Source organism: Scomber japonicus, chromosome 1, assembly GCF_027409825.1.
Source record: "Scomber japonicus isolate fScoJap1 chromosome 1, fScoJap1.pri, whole genome shotgun sequence".
In the NCBI taxonomy this organism is placed as follows: Eukaryota; Metazoa; Chordata; class Actinopteri; order Scombriformes; family Scombridae; genus Scomber; species Scomber japonicus.
The window spans coordinates 22,497,196-22,519,367 of NC_070578.1; the positions used below are offsets into that span (position 1 = coordinate 22,497,196).

A 22,172-nucleotide genomic window follows, 5' to 3' on the forward strand; every position below is an offset into this window, starting at 1 on the left:
TTAATTATGATGACTTTAATAAAAAAAAATCCAGCTTTATACATGAAAGTCACAGTGCTGTGTTGAACACAGAAGTGAGTACCACAGAAGTACGAGATGATTAGTATTTTCAAAGGATCAAGTACAGTGTTGGGATCTGGAGTCATTCTGCTGTTTTCCCTTCTCGTCCACTGCCAAAACCATTCTGCTTAGTCATTAAAAGCTTATCTGCAGTAGCCAATATAAATGAACAAAAACAGATATATCACAGGCACTCATGTCCTGTGCAGTATGATACTGTTAACTGCTAATGTTGCCCTAGAGATTGACAGTTTTTTCTCAGTCCTGATAAGCAAATATTTGTCCATCCATTGCAGTGTCCATATAAGGGTAACAGACCCCCTGTCATGAACCCCTTGGAGTCGCCTTCCAGAGAAGGAGGGAACAAACTATGAGAGGCTGAATATTCCTGAAGAGGAAGATGAAGACAGATAGAAACGGGAAGAAGACAGGAGGCTGGATTTAATGTAAAAAATGACACTGAAAAAACTAAATTCCCAATTAGTGAACACAGGAAGGGTTGAAACAAACCTTTGGGTAAACAATCACTATGAATTTATCAGAAACAGGAAATGCCAATATCTGCTGCACAAGCTCCAAAGTGCAAATTTGTTTTAAAAACATGGGGAATCTCGGGGGTGTAATCTGTCACAGTGACAGAGAAAATGCTTTCGTTTATTAGAGTATATCACGCAAACGAAACATTCTCAACCATCAACAGTTGGAAAAGGGAAGTTGGCAGGGGGAGGACAAGGACACCCGCTAACCAGAAAAACACTGTACAACCTTCGCACATCACACATTAACTTACAACTGTAACAGAGATGGTGTCTGCTCTCCTGTTATGAATTTACAGTTGTGGTCTGCACTGCAGAGAGTAAGCACCTCAGGCTGATTTCACAACTGTTTTTGTTCCAATCATCAAATCATGGAAAATTGCAAGAAAAGAGATACAAAATTAAACAATATCCTTTTATGTGTATGTAAAAAGGAGAAGAAACACAGGGACACTAAATGATTTCTGTTTCTTTGACATCAACTTTGAGAAATGTTGAATGATGAAATTCTTCCCAGTGATTATTCAATCGTTGGAGTTTTCTAAATAGTAACCTCTGATATTAGTATTTCTCTAATAAAAAAAAGTATAGACAGAAGACAGAGTTCTGTCTATATAATAAATTGCCAAAGCATGTCAAGTAATATACTTTTGTTCAGTGTGAGTTATCTTTATATGAAGATGTTATCACTCACCATCTCCACCCCCTGAGGGAAGGCTGTTCCCTCCCAGTCCTTCTTGGGGTATCGCTGAATGATCTTCCCGCATCCCTCTCCTGAACCTGCTGGAAAAATTGATGAAAATATGTTAATCCGTGCAAAGGACAGCTCCATAAACAGAGCATTGTAACATGAAGACCTCTTTTTTTTGCTCAAAGATATGCTTAAGTCAGCCTGTCTGGGTGATGTGGATGGGACTGCTATGACAATAGACATACAGTACAGTAATTGATGCTGGTATGTGAGGAACTACAAAACATGCTATGGTCAGATTAACATTGAATTTCACTTCATATTATGTCAAATCTACTTGACTCTCTTTATTGACTCAATATTACAACATTGTATTACATGAAGATAAGGGTTGCGAAACTGTAAATATTCAGTATGAACTAAATTCAGGTAAAACAAAAAACAACAGATCTTTAGGAACAGTATGACTGTTTCTCATCCCTTTGTTTAGGGATTTTTTCCTTTAACCACGTGAGTAAGTAGGGTGTATGTGCCAACAGAGGTTTCACAACAGCCTACAGGTTTCATAATTGCCACTATTTCAAAAATGCATCCACACAATCAAGTTTTTCAAGTGAAAGTTATTTCACTTAGTACTCTCAGAAAACAATTATGAGAGGGAAGCGAGGCAGCTCTGAGAAAACGGTTTGGTTCCTTTTTTGCCAGAATGAGGAAATGTGAACCGAAAAAAGGAGGGATCGAAATATGCTGACAAAGCAAGATAAAATCAAACGTGACACTAAAATCTGAATTAACCTTTGGATATTAAAATAATGAAGGTAATTGCATCAGTGAATTTGGGAGGTGTTAATGCCACTATATTAATGAATTATAGAATTGGATAAAATCCAACTTTGTAATAATTAATGTAAATCACCAATCACTATGTTATTTGTGCAAGCTTGCAAATTTGTCAGTTGTTAAAAACAACACAACTTTCACTTTTGTCAAATTACTGAAGTTCATTTAACAAACTTAGAAAAATGTAATGAATATAGACCCTTTACCCTAAAAGTATCTTGTCAGGCCCCCCATCTTACTCAAGAGATTTATTACTAAACCTTAATAATAGGTAAATGTAGTATAAGTTTACAATTAGAAGTTGACAAGTTGTTCAATCAAGTGTGTATGCAAATTTAACTTAAAATTAAAACAATAAAATTGTATTAAATAAACATCTGCAGCCCTAAAACAAACCACCACAGCTCTTTGTGCCCTCTTGCAGTCTTTAAACACTACTGCAATTTAACAAGATTTAAAAAAGCCATAGCAAGTTTAGTCAATATTGGCCATAATAAACACACACACACGCACACACACTCACAAAAAAACAAAAATACACTCCTGGTCTCAAGATGTTTCAAAAGGAATGTGGTCAAAAGTGTGAGATATGGAACTTAATGCCACTAACACAAAGCAGATTATATGAGCCAAAAGGCCATTCATTTTTTTGTGATAATGCTCTGACAAGCGAGTACTGGAAGACAGAGAGCCAACATTAAACCACGAGCCATGAGGGGCAGCATCTTCATTCTTTACAGTTTGCTCATGATATACTCGAGAGCGACCTGACACTAAATTGTCCCCTCTGACACCACACTGCACCTACAACTCTGCAGCATCTGGCACAGTATCTCCCCTGCTCTGTCTTTACCACTCAAGTTTTATTTGCTGGAGGCAAATATCCCTACCTTATTTGTTGCATAATTCTTAACTTTTTTTTGTAAATTTGATATAATATACAAGACATGATGAAAAACACATTTTTGGAGCTATACAGATCTCTACTCAAATCTCAACACTAACGGTTTCTGAAAACATGTTTAAATTACTGATGTAATTTGCATTAAAATGTATGTAAGACACTAGATAGATAAGAGCCGGTGAGTCAACTTTTTTAGTGTTTTGTGATCGCCTTAATATATGACTGTAATTTAATACAGCACATGCATACAAAGGCATACCTAAGTATAATAGACAGTTATTGCTCAGAGAGACACCTGGATACTGATCTGTAGCAGGTGTAGTGAACTTCACATTCAGCCACACAGATTTGAAAGGTTGAACACTGCCAACTTTAGTGGTGAATTACTCCCTCATAGATTTCCCAAAGGAACCCATATGGCTTGGTCTTGCAAAACTTTATAACCTTAATTGGATGTAATAATTCATGTCAACATGAGTGCAAACACAACACAAAATGTATTTAGGAGTTGATTTATGACTGAAACAGTTTTATTTAGCAACCTGGAAAGTTAATAAATGGAAATATTATCTAATTAAAGAAAAGTATCCCTCATTTAAAATGCCAAAAACAGCATTTTAAGCTCTGTTTCACAATGTGCACTTTGTAACAGTGCGATGTCTGACCCAATGACTTCATCTCAACGTTATTCTAAACTCTTAGTCACACTTTGACAGTTAGGACACACTTTCTTCAGCCAAGGGTAAATGGTCTCCTATCAAGAGAGAGAGTAAGAGAAAGAAACTGAATACATGTGGCCAATTTCTTGGACCTTCATTGAAGAGTCACACACTATATGCTGCAGACAGTGTTAGCTAGTCATCTGTTTATATTGAACAAAGTACTTAATATTTGGAACTTACATGGCTTTAACCATCTGCAGAAAAATCTAAACCAACGTATGTTGTATGTGCCCTATAAAATCATTTGTATGCTACAACTTTGGTTAAGAAATATAAAAACATCAAATGGAAAAAATAAAGCTTTATGAAGATTGTTTAGTTTAAATTAAGGCATAGGGACACATATTTCAACCTGCTGTACACACTAAAGGGAAATGAGTTGTTCAGCAATCCCATCTCAACAGTGAAATACCATTACTCTACTGCTTACAAATGCCCTCGTGTCACAGTTTGGCCAGAGGTCAGACACCATGCATGAGGGAGGCAAAATTGCTTTAACAAACAGCAGAATCAACGGCTACACATCATCATGATGACACGTGGTCCTCAGTGGCTGGTTGCAGCCCCCCTGCTTTGAGTGCCTCAAGCCCGCTGTCAGCAACTCATTGAAACCTAGACCTCTGTCAAAAAGAACGACTAATTAATCATGATTAGGCTCCCGGGGTATGGGGGTCTTGGTTGGGGAGGGTATGGGTGTTAGTCTGAACATAAGGGAGCTGGATGATTGTTATATTTTTGCTTTTGTTCACCGGCACAGGCGAGTACAACATGTCCAGACACGGCATGGAGACTGGTGCTAGAGGAACACCAGTCTGTCTGACCAATACGTGTCTTCAGGTCTTTACAGCTCCTCTAATTGAAATCATATGTTCTGAGTGCTCAAAGTTCTAATTTTCAGCCAAGAATGAAAATAAATGACAGAATTCCTCACATTCCACAAGGCTGCTCGCTTGTATTAAAACAAGTCATGCTTTCAAATACTACCCCCTTGACAACTATAAAGAACCCCATCAGCGAGGATAATAGAACCCAGGCCTGAAAGGGAACATGCTAATTTGAACATCCGCTAGCAAAGTGCAAGGGGGATAAAGTCCAAAATCAAGTTTATTTACTTATGTGTACTGTTTTTTGTGGAAAAAGCTATTTAAAGGGTACCTATTATGCTCATTTCCAGCACTATATTGTTATTCTGGCAATCCATTAGATTACAGACAACAGTTAAAATAACCTAATTTATCTTATACTGGCACTTGCCCCTCAGTTCTGCCTCTGTCTCTTAACAGGCAGTCTTAACTCCTATCTCTTTAACCCCCCCCCCTCCCCCTGATGACCACACTCTGTTCTGATTAGCCAGTTTTTTGAGGGGAAGTCGTATTAGAGTCGTGTAAAGTTACTGCAGGAGACTTTTATTATGAAGAATGTACAGGAAATAAAATGTGTTCCTCACCAAATTAGCAGAGCTTCCTTAGCAGCACTTAAAACTAGTTGACACAACAACATATGGAAATTTGGAGCTCTTTGTTTAGTGGATCAGTTAGAAATAATGCAGGAAGAAATACTACAAGCTGAAAGTCACACTGATAATGATGTTGATGAATGATGAAGATATGCAGATGACCACCACAACTCCAACAGGTAAACAACTTATTTTAATTTGCCCTACTTTATGGAAAAATACTCAGCGTTCCAAGCTGACTCAACTAATGGCTCGGTGTGACTACCCCCAAAACAATGGAAAAATACCATAAAGTAGTGCAGCAGAGCAGTGAATAGATGACCTTACAAAGAAATCGATCACAAGTTGATGTCGGTTAGGGCTGAAAGTACAAAAAAACTGTTGGAAACAGATCTTTAAGAGTAATCTGAAGCTTGTGCTTTTTGCTTACAGAGATTACTTATACATAAATTTACCTCAGTATTTGACACTTTGGCCACGTTAAATATGAACATGGACACTGTAACATTATATTTATTACTGAAAATAAGGAAAAGTCTAATAGGTCCCCTTTAAACAACAAGAACAAAACCTGTCAAGGGGTGGGTTTGCATGTTTACGACTGTGGTTCATTTCCAGCTCAATACAGCAGACCTGTGTGTGTGTTAAAGCTGCACAACATACTAAAACAACAGCGTCAATCTACAACATCTACAAGATTACTTTTTTTTCTAAAACTGCTTTATTTGGAACAATAACTGTAGACTAACCCGCATTTCACAAATGCCATCAGAGATTTTCAGAGTCCAGAACAAACACTGGGCCTCATTTATGAAACATTTGAATGCACAGATTTGATCTTAAATCATGCCTATACACAAATTAGGAATGTTTGTGGTATTAGTTTTCTTTTTTCAAACTAAAGAAACTAGAACATAACATGCAAGTGGCTTAGACACCTCGTAAACTGATACCCTGACACCCATAAACTCTTATTAAAGCTTGAGGAGAGTTCTAGTCCATGAAACATCACATAAAGCAGAACTGACTTTATTAGCCAGATAAAAAATATTGCAGCTCCAGTATTTATTATCTGTTTTTGGCAAACTTGAACCTTCCTGATATCTGCAGTAGGATGCTGTTCAGTGATAGTAAGGCGTGTCTTGTGTCACAACTCAGACAAAAGCATCTTTTTCTGGTTATGCTGATGAACTATCACATCAATTATGCCCTTTATTCAGCACAGTAATGCTGTCAGGACAGTACACATAATAGTAACAATAGAGCTACTGCTAACCATGCTTTACTGGACTATTCCTTGCTATTTCAGAAACTTTTGACTAAATGTAAAGTCTGATATTTTTGTCCTAAAAATAATAAACAGGCTATTGGACTGGTGATGAAATACTGTGACTGTTACTTTGATAAATATGATAGACAGTCTTAGTCTTACAACTACTTGTGTTTTCTATAACTAAAGAAGTTTATTGTAATTGACAGCTTAGCAGTTCTGAAATTTTTAATGTGTGAATTGTTGGTCTTGTTGGCTTTGTTTAGATTAAAGCTCTGAAATATTTTTTACACAGGAGACATTTTTTTGTCCAATACTGCAGTTACTCCACCATGGCAGACTGGAAGGAATGACACCTGGAACTACTCTTCAGACTCTTCATCCTGTCCTCATCACATCCTCATCAGTGGCTTTGAGTACAGCAGGCCACAAAAGCAGACAAACTATACTTTGTCACTACTGATCATATACCTTACATGGTGTCATTATTATATTATAAAATGAAGGGGCAGTAAACCACATTTGAGATGTTAAAACAGAACTGTAATACATCAATGTGTACAACAGTGGAGTTTTGTTTTCATTTCAACTGCCAAGTGTAGATTGTACAGATTTACAATTGATGTTTTTTTGTCCAGATGGTTACAGCAAGTAGAGAACGGTGATGTATAACTCTAAAAAATGTAGTATTTATGATTATTGTTTTCTGGAATTGAGTGTGCAATACTGCTCACCAATAAACTTAACATGATTTGAGATTATATTCATGCTTCATCCATTTCAACATTATCCTTTGTAACACTGTAGATAAAGTATTAGTTAGGGCTCCGCTGGCTTAGTCCACTACTCCATAGAGAGTGTAATTCAATCACTTACAGTATGGTGTTTCACAATTACGTTATTAGTGAAAGAAGCAGATCCACACATTTTTTGAAAAATATTTGTTTACTTATTAATGAACAATAGGCTAAACAATAACTTCTGAACATAAATTATTATAAATGATTAATTAAACACGTTAGGAGTCTACTGAACAGGACTGAGTTGCCTTTGATCTCTAAATGAGGTATGGCATGGCAGTTGAGCCCCTGTGGATGGTGGAGCATCATGATGGCCCTGCTGCATCATTGGAGCATCATAAACCAACCCTGGCTGCAGGTCAAAAAGGCTCCTTCCAGGGTCAAGTCTTGAAGCAGGCTCTGTAAAAGATGAACAACACATACAATGATAAGTAAATCATGACGTAGACACACTGGAAAAACTGGCGTTTCACACTATGTTGATATTTTACAGTTTACTTCAAATAGATAGAAGCACAGATGATCCAAACCTCTGTTTCTTCTCTCCTGCTCCTCATCTGAGCAGCTCACACCGGCTCCTCTGCTGGTACTGCTCCTCTGAGGAGGCAGACACTCTGCCACCGCTGCTGCCCATAACAAAATCAAAATCCAACTATCAGTTATGAAGAGAGCAGCAACAATTATAATATAACATTATAATTTTATAATAAACTTAGCATTAGCTACCTCAGAGACAGTGGATGAACCAGACTCTGGCTACATTACACTAGCTACACACATCTTGCTCTATATTTTTACAATTGCACAAAAACCCAAATGTCACAGCTGTTTGCCAGCAGTGCTAATAAAATCCAACAGAAATGATCAATGTGAAGTTGTTAGCTTGGCAATATGTTCAGCTTGTTCATTTTTAACTACTAGCAGTTAGCTAACGTTAGCATCGGAAAGCTAATAACTGTTACACTACGTTACAAATACGTTACTCTCTCTTGCATTATGCACTTACTTCGTTACTTGACATCACAACGGTCCGTTGTATCCTCAGTCAGCTGTTTCCTCAGTGGATAGAAAGTGCTTCACTGAAAACAGACAGGTAGAGGGGGAGGAGCGGACGGAGAGCGAGGGGAAGGCGAGCGCAAAGGGGGGTGTACTCCAGAGCCAGTTTTGTTTTGGTTACGTGCAGTCTAGAGCTGCGATGTCTAGCGGTGAAATTAAAATCGCATTTAGCCCCTTTAATTAAACACATCCTCATAAAAAAACTCAACCTTCAGCTGCATATGGCCACTAAATAAAACATTTTTAAAGAGCCGAAATGATTAATTGATCACATTCATTGGCAACTGTTTTGATAATCCATAATTTTTGTATTTTTTAAGCAAATGCAGCGTATGACAAAAATGCAGTCTTTGCTTCTCAAATATGATGATTAAATGCTTCTCTGTCATTTGTGATAATAAACTGGATATCTTTGTGTTCTGAACTGTCAAATTATGATATTTATGTTCAGTTCTGAACACTGAGAAATTACATCCAGCATTTTTTTTTAACTATTTTCTGACACTGTGTAGACAAAACAATTGATTAATTGATTGGTAGATTAATCACCATGATATCCTCAACAACCCCACCGGACCATTTCATGTATCACACACACACACACACACACACACACACACACACACACACACACACTTATCTTTAAAAGATTGAATGAACCTAATAATTTATTACTCAGTTGCGTGATTTAGCGAACTCTCAACAACAAGTGAAAAACCACTGAGGAAAAGTTGTTAGTCTTTCTTGATTAGAGCAGATGTTTCTCCTCTTGGAAAAAAAGCTCCATCCATCTTCCTGATTTATCTAACTGCTGTTACTGTTGATTAAGTCAGCCAAACACTTATTTTACCATATATGGACATACCACCAGTGGACTCTGCCAGTTTACATAACATTCACGTCAGTCCCTGTGATTTTGGCCCAGTTCTGCACACAGGTGGGCTGTCCTGGAACAAGTTCACAGGTATCGCTTATTCACTTTCCTCCTCTTATCTATGAAGACGCACATCGGAACGGAAAATCCACCCCAAAGCAGAATTTTCATTAACCTATTTCAGCAATTAAGATTGATGATGTTTTCATGTCCACTTACCGTGTCTGAGGGATCAGTTTTGTTTGAGATATTATATCCAAATGAGTCTGAGTTGAATCTACAGCGTGCAACTGTGAGTCAGAAAATTTGGCTTAGTAAAATGACCACAGATGCTGTCATATTGTCCTGTCCTTTGTTCCAATCGTCACTTTGTATGGAGGACTCCCTGTTCCAAGATTTTTATCATGATTGTCTCCCCTCTTTTTTCTGCTTCGACTCTAAGGACAAACCTGTTTCAAATTCACAAAACTGACGTGTGCAGTTTTACATAATTTACATATAAATTCTATATCAGTGTATTTTGTTGTTGTTGTTACAGCACAGTGAAATCAGTGCTGCAAAAAATACTTCCAGAACCATCATCAGGAAATCCGACTGTTCTGGATGTTCTGCATGGGTGATATGCAAAGAAGTAAACTGTGGTGTAGTTTTCATGGCAAAAGGGTATTGGAGATTAACAAATGGTGATGTCATGAATATCTAATTCAGGAAGCTTTCCAGCCTCCAAAGACAGCTGCAGGGCAGGAAAAATATGTAAAAAGATATCCATTGCCTTTAGGTCGTGCCAAGGTCAAAATACTGGGAGAGAAGAAAAATGAAAGGGCCCGGAGAGTTAAAGCTTCCTAACATTAAGATACATCACACACAGGGTTTCTTTAGCTTCCCTTCGCTCATGGCCATAAATACACTGAATTGTTTCTATAGAGAGCAATTCATAAATAAGAGGGTTTGACCTTTCGTAGACATTTCTGTGGTTCTCAACCGGGCTTCCGTCAGCAACCAAAGTTTAAGTAGTCATTATCAACTTACAGATTTAAAAATATCTCATAAATCTTCTTTTAATCATTTGCTCTCTCTCCTCAAGAAAAATAGTCAGTCTAGCTGCAGTGCCGTAAGCAGTCAGTCTGTGGTTCAAACCCTTGTGGCTCAAGATTGAATTATTATTTAAATGACAATGACCTCCAGTTGCAACTTTACATTCATTGGCAAGCAGTTCATCCAAGAAGAAGAAGAAAAAAAGGAATTTCTATTTTCCAGATTTCAGCAAACAATTAAATGTTTCATTTTACAGCCTCGGTTACATCTGTTGCTATGCTTAAATGTATCCTATTCTGACTAGTCTGTGTTTAGAGCTATGTCTGCATCCAACTCATACGGACAGGGTTCGGTTCACTTCAACACGCTATCAAAATCAAAGATACAGATTTTATAGTCACACTGTCACTGAGTTATCAGATTATAAACATGGGCAGCGTGGTTTGGAGAAAGGGATGACCTCATGTTTTATTGTCTTTACCGCCAACCTACTATATGTCAGATTTACTCTGAAAATGTTATGACTAAAACGTTTCCTGGCACGAACTTTACCGTAATTTGCATAAGCAGAGAAAACACAAAAGGTCTGATTGTTTGAACACCTTATCAAGTGACTGAAAGTAGTGTGGCTGAACAGCAGCCAGTGGAGTTTCCCTAGCTATCAGCTTTAAACTCTACAACACAGAGGCAGGAACTACTCCATTGTGGTGTGGTCAGGATACCACTCACCACCAAGTCTACATCCAACCAGAAGCTGCCAAATGTGGGGATAAAAAAAGAAATGCAGGCAACATATCCGAGACGCAAGATCCAAGAGAAACAATTCCACATCTGCCACCTTACTATGAATAACAATTTTTATGACACTTACTGGTAATTGCAAGCAGGTTGTGTTGTAATATAATGACTTACAACTGCTGAGGGTCAAAGGACAGATGTCAAAAACTGAAAGTGAAAGTATTTTCAGAGTTTGCACTTTCTTACATGCTCACTCATAATTTATTTGAAGGCTTGGCTCTCTGAGATTGACCATGTTCGATAAACTAATCAGTGTCAATTTGAATGCAACAGTTTTGGACAAATTTGTGCAGGAGTGTGCTTACTGATTCACTGCATACTATTAAAAAATGGTGTGTGTGGTTTCCGTAGATAATTCCTGCACTTTAAAATCACCTCATTAATTATCAAGATGTGAAGGGATGATGTTGAAATAAAGTCATTGTTTATCACTGAACTACAAGAAAAACACAGAAACCCAAACTTCTCATTCTGACATCGATCACAACTTTTCTCCAAATATAGTAACAACTAACTTTGAAAAACAATCCAAAGCAAATCACTATTTCAACATGTGTTTATGTTACCGCTGAACAAATTAAACAGACTACACAACTTGACTTGACTTAAATAACTAATGATTTAGAAAACCAACCACAACACATGGCAGCACTTTCTGGCATCTACAACATGAAGTCAACATCTCCAGCTGTCTGAAGGACCAGTCTCTTAAGTGGATGTATTCAAACAATATTTACGCTATGGCATTATTTGGCCAAATTTAGTACTTACTAAGTTAACAGATGGCTTTAGGCCATCACCTTTGCATAAATAAAAAGCTGTCAAATCCAATCTTGCTCTGATTATCAAGAGCTAATGCTTTGTTGAACCTTGTTTATGCAATCCATTTTTAGACAAAGGGTTAGAGAGTTTCTACATTTAAGGATGCAGCCTCTTTACAAACTGGCAACTTCTTCAACAACACTCTGATCTTGTGAATAATATCGGACTTAAAATGTCATTTTTTCAAACTGATCAAATTGAAAACTGAAAACGTGTCATATCTGGAATTGATAGTAAAAAAAAATAATAATAATTTAAGAGCACCAGATTTTCATTTCATGGTACAATCATAAAATGCTGCAAGAAAACGAACAATATTTCATGTTGTCAGTAACGTGAATCTCAAGTGTGCAGGCATTCCCTGAAATGAGGAGACCTTTGTTAAGCTCAGAGGCAAACACACAGCCAAAAGACACATGAACTGTGAGTAAAACTACATGAAGCTAATCAAAACGATCCGATAAATGAAACTATGAACCCCGAATGGTACAAACCAGCACAAGCTTGAAAACCACTTTACTGTCTCGAATGAAAGGCAAGAACTAGTCTGATGACGGAGTCAGGCGTACAAATTCAGGCAAACAACCATCGAGACAAACCACAGAAACACCAACATGGGCTATTCCCGTAGTGTTTCCAACAAGATGAAATAAGTAAGTACAAATAGCAGACAAACACATGAACTTTCTCACAGGTTCAGATTATGTTTTTTTTGTTTAAGAAAGGGGTGGGGGTTTTGCCAAAGCTTTTTTTTTTTTTTTTTTAGCTTTCCTTGTGGGTGTGCCAAGTGAACCAGCACACAAAAACAAACACTCTTTGAGAAGTTGTAACAGAAAGCCAATTCATGAATGTGTGGGGAGATGAAACCTAGCATGGACTGATACTTGGTACGACTGATACAATAATGCTTAAAAAGGCATTTATGAATTCAGTCATGCAACATTACATTACAAGCTGATTAAGAAATAATTCAATGCTATACAAGCTTGCATACGTGCACCTCTACTGATACACATCAATAACAATGTCATGCAGTCAACTGACAAGTGCAGATGGAAGTATTTTGCCCTTGGTCATTTGGAGGTATTTTTGTTATTTTGCAGGATTGTAATATGTTACATAAGCCATTCTTCAAGTCCAGACCAGCAAATCCAGACCATAAAGTCACACAGAGTAGAGATTGGGCAGAGTGTCTGTGAAACACATTTCCAAAAGCAGTTTGATCCAATACAGAGTGATGATATCTATCCAATAAACTGTTTGAGAAAAGCAGCTGGGCAAATTCCTCTTTTTCACGTGGCAAATTACAATTTATGGTAGCACGCCAGAGCGAATATAACCTTTATCCAATGAAGAGAAACAGCGTCCTACTGCAAAAGGAAAATCCAGAATACAATGCAGGTTTAATAGAGACTGCATCCATCTAGACCAGCATTTTTCGACTCCAACATTATTCATGAAAATAATTCCAAGTTTTGTGGCCCATGACAAACTACGACCAGATTTCTAGTGGAGGAATCTGCCTTTTAGGTCACGTTCCCTTTTGTCATATTCACAGCTGCATAATGTATTTCATCTAACTAATAGCTCTCAAATGACAAACAGCTCACCTGTGATAAGTTTTAAGGGCAGCAATAAACTACGGAATTAAAAGTTAGCCCACTTCCATTTTTATTTGTTTGAGCCTGAATCACTTCAGTCTGCACCACAATGATATGACCATTAGTTACGTACCTTTTCGATAAATCTTTTTAAAATAGGTCACCTGTCTCACAATGAAAATATCACAAGTGTGCTTGCAGGAGACACATACTTTATACACATGACTGGATATCCAGTCCCAAGGGTTAAACGTCTTTAGAAGAGAAAACTGCATTTTCTATATTTACAGAGTCTCAAGAGGAACTCAAGCAAGTTGATGAAACTGGGTCGTGCAAATGCAAGGTATTATCCTATACAGAATCTAGTGAGGATTTCAACTATACTTAGTACTGTTTAGTTGCTATCTTTAGTGTACAGTATTATATTCCTGCCTCCACATCATCCAGTGTCTCCCAGAGAGAAACCACACTACCACCTGAACTACACAGTCACTTCTGACTGTAGCTGCACAACAGGTTTGCCCTACTTTAAAAGCAATGCTCTCTTTTTATTGTGAAGTTTATCACTTTGCATTAAAAGTATTCCATTTCCAGTGGCAATAATTCAAACGAGAGTTCACATAAGCTATATGTTCAGATTTTACAGGCACTGATTTCGTCACTTGGATCCACTACAAATTGGATTTGAGCCTATTCCCCAACAGATTGCATGCTTAGCGTTATTTGCAACTGATTCATCCATAGTAATCTGAAATTGGGTCAGGCCAGTGGAGCTAAAGCCAACACGGCACAGGAGGCTTGGTGATGACCCTTGTAGGGATCCCTGGTTTGAATTAACGAGCAAAGTGGACAGGAAAAATCTGTTGTCTAGACGACGTATTGCACCAAGCAGATGCCTATAACCTCACTTTGTAAAAGGAGTTCTTGGGATACTTAGATGATTTTTCTCTTCCTTACAAATCTCATTCTAATTTTCCACTTCTCATAAAAAATGCTCCCACTTGCAAACAAGGGCATCTCCGCAGAGCACCAGCTCAAACCAACAATTGATATGCTTCATTACATTCAGCAAAACATAATAAAAGTAGAAAAATACAATTCAATATGGACCGGGGGATTTTTTTTTTGTCCTCCGGAAAAGGCTCACATGTGGATGAGAAATGAGCCTGTCACAGTGCACTAGTCAACCTCAAGCTCAGAGGGCAGACTTATTTTGCTCTCCATTAACTTCATCATCATCATCATCATCATCATCATCAGCGAACAGTGGATAAGAAAAAAGAAAAATGAACTGAAATCATTGTCCGTGTGTCTTCTTGTGGTGAGACTGTCTGAATGTGAATCCATTCAAACTCCTCTGGTGACGCCAGGAACATTTTATCCCTGGAGCACAAAAAATTCATTTGTCAGTTGGCGCTGGGATGTACAGAGTTGATGAAAGACACTGTTTACCTATTGTGCATAGCAAGCTATGGTGACTAAGAGGATTCAGCTGCTCTGGCCCCTCTTTGACACACATGGTGCTGGATGGATGCCACTGCAAGAGGCTAGGAAGTTTAATTTGTTCCCTTATGGTAGATTAGCTGAATATTTTTACTTTCTCCACCAACGCTCACTGAGCAACCGTTCTCACTGAGTGGCATTTAACTGCACAGACTCGAGCTATTTACTATTACTAGTTATTCAAAAGTTGTTTACTAAGTACTCTTTATGGTAAATGGACATGGAATGTAAGAAATCTGAAGTCTCAACATCTGTGTAATGCTCATCTATTTATTTATCTGTCCATTTGTGCTTAGAAATATGCGCAAAGTTGTTTTGAATGAAGAGAAGAAGCTCTTGAAGCTGGACCTGAGGCACAACATGTAAGTGGAAGCATGGGGAGCTTCCTGTCCCACTACAGATCAACAGAGGAGAGGGAGAGGGAGAGGGACTGCCTTCCCTCGCAGCTGTATAACGTTACGCCCATCATGAAAAAGTTGAGCTCTCTTCCGGCAAAAACAAATATAACACAACAAATCATTGACAAGTGAGCCTGCACTTAAAAATAGACCGAAAAACAGAGCATGCAGGACAGGCAAATCCACAGCTACCGTTTTACACAACTCAAATACAAAACATGGATGCAAAGCCTGGCTATAAATACCAATGCTTTATCTCGCTTATTTTAAACAATACTAATCAAAATGTGGATTTCTCTGATTTCTTGTGCGTATTATACAGCATGATTTCCCCTAAGCTGGCAGTGAAGCCAACCCCGGACCTGACAGGAGCACAATCAACAGGGACAGGATGTGACAGATTTTGAATCCCAGAAAAGTTTCGATTGATCCAAGTTAAATATCGCAAAACGTCATGTGTAAAGACCCGCTGCTCAACTGCCAACAGGCGTGTGATTTATCAGTAAATACATGTCCGCCGGATGATACTCAGCAGCTAGCGGGTTAATGAGAAAAAAAGAAAGTGTTTCCAGTGTAGCCTGGTAGCTGTGAGGCTAACGTTAGCCTAAACGCAAAGCTATCTGGTATCAACATCATCTCACACTGACTGACGGCCTGGTCATAAACCACAGCGTCGCAGTTCAATCTGCGAGCCGCTCCCGCCGCCAAACTTACCGGCTTTTTCCTGATCGTATCCCACGACAATAAAATAGTCAGCAAATCTAGCCATGTCTGCTGCTTTTCCCGAAATATACCAACACAATTCAGCATTTTTCCTTCTTCCAAAGCACAGCCATGTTTGACAGAAGGAGTGCCAGTGCGCTTGCGTGCAGGAGCAGGAGACATCCATGGGCGTGGGCCCTTCAATTTACAGATCCAGCACTGTGCCCCAACACAGCGTCTTGCCATTAAAGCGGGGGTCTACACCCTTTTTTAGTGCCTAGTACAGCCAAACACAGCCTATACAAGAATAATTTTATAAGCTCAAATTTAATAACTGCGGGTAATACATCAATGACCATAATGAAAAACCTGTTGTGTTGAGAAACAGTGATTCTTTTGTCCTCAGTAATTACTGTCTGGTTAATGCAACAGAGCTCTTACAACATTTATGGGTTTGCTAGAGATTCCCTGGGAGCTTATAAAGAACTCACAAAGATCTAAAAACTCCCATTTAAAAAGAGTTTCCCCAAAAGAACTGTCTAGGAAAAATAAATAAATAATAAAATAAGCAACTTTGACAGAGTAATGAAAAAATATTTGCATCATTGTTGTATTAATCAGATGATCAGATTCCCACAAGGTTACATAATAATACCCTCCTTCTTTATACTTGCCACCCTCTTTTTTTATGCATGATAATTTGGATTCATCATGGGGAATTAGTTCCAGTTTGGGACAAATATTGGTTAAAGGGAATATTAGTTATAGGATAATGAAAATACACTGCTTACACGACCCAGACGGATTCTTTTCTCCTCTTAATATGACAAATCTGCTCCAATTTAAAATGATTAGGAGTTATTCCATGGATTCACATATTTGTTCAAGCTTTTTTTTATACAATTTAAAACTTGGTCAAAGTCTTGGTCCTGTCAAAGATAATTTTTTTTGTTTTAAAGACGCTCTACAAGACTGGACATGGTTATGATTTGATGCACAGTGTGAGGGATAGGGCATGCTCGTGTGGTTAGCGCAGATTATTGAATATTTATGAAAACAGGAAAAGCTGTCACGAGGAATAGCACATGGACATCTGTACTCCAACACACAAACCGCCATCACTGTCAACAATGGCAGGAACACAGCAAGCCATTTCCACTACATTTTGTCTCACTCTTCATTGCTCTTTTTTTCTCGTATTTGTTGTTATAGTCTGTGTTTTCTTTTTCTTCTCCTCTCTATCCCACTTTCTGTTTTGGCTTACTAGTAAAGAGGAGATGAAGACAGAGGTTAACCAGTTGAACCTGAGCCAAAACATGAAGAAATTCAAACAGGGTTGGAAAGTCAGGGGACCGTAATCAGATCAGCACACATTTCCAGGTTCATCAAAGAGCTACGACATTGATGAATCATCTTTCAAATGTGTGCCTTTGGGCTTAACACCCTCTTTTTCCTGGAACACATGAGCTAAGTTGTTCAGGTTTCCTGACTTCCTGATTTCCACATGTACCTGTATACACGCATATTGAAGGCAGCACAAATACTGTCAGTCATATGACAGCAACTTCATGGGGGACATGCAAAATACTTCTATATAAGGAGTCAGAAAGCAACAGCAGTGTTTTATTGTCATGATTGCACAATCTCCTATTGTAAACTCTGGTGAGGGGATTACTCGTCTGCCGGAGGCAATTATCATTACAAAGTGCTTACAAAATGTTTGCTGCTTTACAGCACATGTGTTTGACATTTATGCATTTTTTTAGTTTAAAATATGACGCCATGTGTGGAATGAGGTCACATGAGATATAAATAACTTAAGAAAGGTTCTGTGTGAGGGACTAAAAATTATAAGATATGAATGATAGGATGCTTATATGCTGGAGAGGAAGGTCAAGTGTTAACTACGCCTAAAATAATGTTGAAAAAAGGCACAAAATAGTTTTCCCTTCACTGAAACTGAAACGTAAATCAAAATCAAAACTGAAAGCATTACTTTGACATGCTTGATAAAACTAATTTACACCATAATGTGAGGAAATTCTACACTGGAAATTCTAAACTGTCAAAACCAACAGATCTTTCTCTGGTATTTACAGCATTTCATCGCTCAATGGGAGGGTGAATGATTTTAATCTTTCTGAAACCATGTACTCAGTTTTCTGACATGCACACTATCTCTTCATGACAATATCCACATCTCACATACAGGCATAGATCCTCACTAGCTGTGAGTCACTACTGTGTGTCAGATGTAAGAATCAAAAAGTTGTTACCCCCCAATTAGTTATCTCCATTCTGTTTCCACCAAATTACTATCATCAACATGAACCTACTAACAAGGGTGTTATTTTGAGCCTTACAGATTAAACTGTTTTCCAGTGCCCTGTTTTGAATTATCTTTCTTTCAGCTTTGCTTTCAGTTATTTAGCTTTAATCTAAACACACATGGACACAGTGTGGACATGCAAAACGTGCTGGCATGCTGAGTGACTCACTGAATTAGCCATCACGAGAAGTCAAGTAATGCAGGGGGTGATATCCTCCGAGACACACAGGCAGACTTGACGGCTCTTCTCTTCTCACCTAATAGATTCTTGTGTATGCATTCCTATGTTGAAAAGTGAAGTCATATTACTTATAATTTATAACAGCAACAAATCAGTAGAATTATTTCAAAAATGTTTAAGCCAATATTTTTTCATACGTCACGGATTGTTGTTCAAGTTCATTTTCTGACTCTTGATTTACTTTTAGATAATTGTAAAATTCCACTTCCCATTCATCCACACAGCAAAAATAAATTGCATGGTTAGTCTGAAGTCAAATATTTGCCTTGTACAAACAAATACATTGAGTATATTGGCCTTACAGTTGGGCATTCTTACTATATTTAATAAGTTACTCAATGCTTGTCTCTTACCAAATCTCAAATTCATCACCCAGTGTACTTTCGAGCTGGCATGAAACTTAACTGTAACAGGGAGTGCCTTGAAAAGAAGACTGTAGAAACATTCCTTTAATTTTATTTTACACAATTAGCCAATGGGACAGAAAGGAACGTTAACAAAAACTATATATAACCAACCATGAAGAGCAATTATAACAATGTATGTTTAAACCTTTTCATCTGTGGTTATTTAGATTTCTTATACCACCTTACAGCAAGCAGTTGGCTGACAACAACATATTATACATATTATGCATTGACTGGGACAGTGTGTGTGGTATTTGACTTATAACTGCTGACTATTGATTTATTGCTATTTTATTGCTATTATACACACGCTGAAATTAATAAATCACATTAAATGAGACTTATGAGTAAGTATTTATACTGAGATTTGTGACTCAGCAAAAGCAAGATAAATTTGCTGCATTTTATTTATAATGTGTGCTCTAAAACTATTTCCCTTTACAAATTTTGTTTGTAAAAGATTTTGGTTCTTTATCTTTGCATTGTGTAGCACCGTTGCAATACATGATCGGCAGCGCAGCAGTCATGTACTGGACTGGGTGGGGGAAAGGATGAGAGACTGTGTGTGTCAGTCAATGAGCCCCTCCCACCTCCTGTATAAAGGCTCCCTGTCTGGTGTGTAGGAGCTATTAGCAGAGTGACACAGCTGCCTTACAGAACCAGTGGCAATTTCAAGAAACCTGTGGAGTACGCTTTTACAAGAAGAACTTTCTCATCCAACTGAATTATCAAAGAGTTACAGGTATGTGCACTTTCTTTTAAAAGAACACACTGCTATGATTGCTCTACTCCCAGCTGATGGCTTTATCCTTGCTTTTTTGAGGTCAGGGCACAAGTGTATAGACAAGGACAGGTTATCTGTCTGGTTATATAAGCAGTTCAGCTCTTAATGTGTGCGTCTGTGGAGGAATTGCCTTCAAGGTGTAACACAACTGATAGAAGCACTCCATCATGTAGTGTAGTTGCAATTACTTTGTTCTGTTTAATCAGGGACCTGAGTTTAAAAGCATTTTACGTTTTTGTTTGACTTTTGAGGTAATGCTATTTTGGAACCCTTATTGGTAGACAGTGTCCTTCACTTTATTGGCCAGGGGCCCAAAGCATGGTTGTAGGTTTACTTAACCGAGCAAAATCTGACCTTAGCTTAACTTTTTAAATAAATGAATGATAAGTGCAAATAACTTGGCTTTTGGACTCTTGTGTAAGCAAGCACCAGTGTGGTACTTATGGGCATACATGCATACAGGGACAATAGGAACATTCAAAAAGCTAGATATTAATAGATAAATAATTGAATGTTTTTTTCTTCTGTCAACAGGTGTTAAAGACAAAATGAAATTCATCTTCCAGTCCTTCCTCTATTGCTGTCTTTTAGCGACAGTAGCACACTGTGTGGAACTTGAAGTGAATCCAAAGTTGAAAAAAAGGTGAGTTAACTGACCAAGTCATTCATTCAATAATCATTTATTTCCATGCTGATAAAACATGTGACAGTCTGTCAAGTCTTTGACAGCAGCTACCTGTCTACTGAATTATCTACCTAAGACTAATGGATTTTTTCCCCTCCCTTAGGCTAAGCATATGGCTCGGGAACAGATTGAGACGGGATCTAAACAGCGTATCTGTAGAGAGGCCAGCAGACTCTGAGCACTTTGTCAGACCAGAAGATATCAGGGATACCCTGCTGCCACATTCCAGGTAAGAGCACTTACCGTACAACTATGAAGATCTAAAAACTGTCTCCATTAGGTCATCAGTTCATGTTTTTGTCAATTTCTCATCAAAATGTATTCTACATGTCATAGAAAACAACTCAGCAATGAACAGCTTGGATTAATGTCTTCTTTTCTCTCCCATTGTAATTCCAGCACTGACATCAATGTCCGAACCAAAAGGTCTAAAAATTCATCCAACCAGTCAAGAAGGCAAGGTTGTTGGCTGGGCACCTGCACAGTGCATGACTTGGCAGATCGGCTGCACCGGCTCAACACCAAGATGAATATTGGGAGCGCTCCTGTTGACAAGATCAGCCCACAGGGATATGGCCGGAGGCGTCGCTCCCTTCCAGCACACACAGTCACACTGAGGCTAGATCAGGGCAGGCTGAGGCCCGTGTGGAGAGAAACAGACTCACAAGTTCACAAGCTTGAGTCTCTCCTCAGACGGACATGAGCGGGACTTTGCGAAAGGAGTTGGGAGCAAAAGCGAGGGAGCAGACCAAGTGTCCTCTCTGCTCTGTTCTAAAATTCTCCAAATGCCTCAGACTCCTGCCAAGTTTTCTCCAGCACATTTTTTCCAGGCATAAGTTTGAGCAAGACTGGCTGCACTGAGTTTCTCTGAGAGCTGAGAGCTTGCAGTTCAGTGATGTAGAGCGTGCAAACAACTGCAGCTGGCTTACAGACACTGGATGGCACAGCATGGAGCAACTACAGGTGTTGCTCTCTGCTTTGGCAGAGATACAGGAAGAGTGCTAATACCTGGCAAAGTGGACACATCCGCTAGTTGAAAGGGGGAACTTTCTTCTAACATTCTTGGACCTTAATTGCTTCTTCCTCAAGGCCAGGACTTTAATGAGTGCTATCCTCTAAGGATTATACCACCGTTTTCCATCAACCTGTCAATACTCGTCTGCACTTTTCTATATGGACTTAAAGTCAAATGAATCATCAGGAAGATATCATCACAATGCCAAACAGGGAGATAGGCTACAGAGCTCCGAAGCTCTTAATCTATATCAAGTTTTGGACACTGTATAAGGGAAAATGCCTTAGATTCTGTGAGATATGTGCCAGTCCACAGTGGATTGAAATATACTTGAAATTGTTTGTACAAAACTATGTGCAATCTGTGTTTGATTTTTTTTATTGCTGATATATGTATATATGAGTTCTTTTATTTAAATATTATATAGAGATTACACAAAAGTACTTATGCAGATAGAACTATTTTTGTACAGGAAGAAATATATATGGGCATTTTAACTATTTGTCATTATTCTTTTGCAAACTGTGGTAATAGGATATCTGTTTTATAACTATATTATATATTTGTAAATATTTTCTATTTTATTTGTGTCAAATCAATACCATCCTCATTCAATAAACATTTTGCATACAGACTCTAGACC

General features: G+C 38.2%; 2 protein-coding genes across 4 annotated transcripts in view; one reads left to right on the plus strand and one right to left on the minus strand.

Annotated features, from left to right (window-relative positions):
• sbf2 (SET binding factor 2) overlaps positions 1 to 16,203 on the minus strand; it is a 98,089-nt gene extending 81,886 nt beyond the window's left edge. For 2 of the 3 annotated variants that reach the window (XM_053324235.1, XM_053324218.1), the window contains exons 1-2: positions 16,081 to 16,203; positions 1,291 to 1,379 (exon numbers count right to left, since the gene is read on the minus strand). In XM_053324235.1, coding sequence (XP_053180210.1) covers positions 1,291 to 1,379; positions 16,081 to 16,135 — 144 coding nt within the window. In that variant the 5' untranslated portion in view covers positions 16,136 to 16,203. The remainder of the gene's footprint in view (positions 1 to 1,290; positions 1,380 to 16,080) is intronic. The other variant, XM_053324227.1, reaches the window with a different exon arrangement.
• A 3,484-nt stretch (positions 16,204 to 19,687) lies between these two features.
• Positions 19,688 to 22,168, plus strand: adma (adrenomedullin a). The gene is made up of 4 exons (XM_053324300.1): positions 19,688 to 19,787; positions 20,364 to 20,472; positions 20,618 to 20,743; positions 20,914 to 22,168. The coding sequence occupies exons 2-4, from the start codon at positions 20,378 to 20,380 to the stop codon at positions 21,215 to 21,217; spliced, it is 525 nt and encodes a 174-aa protein (XP_053180275.1). The 5' UTR covers positions 19,688 to 19,787; positions 20,364 to 20,377; the 3' UTR covers positions 21,218 to 22,168.
• Positions 22,169 to 22,172: the final 4 nt, after the last annotated feature.

What these genes read in the sequence shown, in the direction of transcription:
- adma (XM_053324300.1), top strand. Translation starts at nt 20,378, where the DNA reads ATGAAATTCATCTTCCAGTCCTTCCTCTATTGCTGTCTTTTAGCGACA. An exon ending in AATCCAAAGTTGAAAAAAAG is followed by an intron (nt 20,473 to 20,617) that starts GTGAGTTAACTG and finishes CCCCTCCCTTAG; the next exon opens with GCTAAGCATATGGCTCGGGA. An exon ending in ACCCTGCTGCCACATTCCAG is followed by an intron (nt 20,744 to 20,913) that starts GTAAGAGCACTT and finishes TTGTAATTCCAG; the next exon opens with CACTGACATCAATGTCCGAA.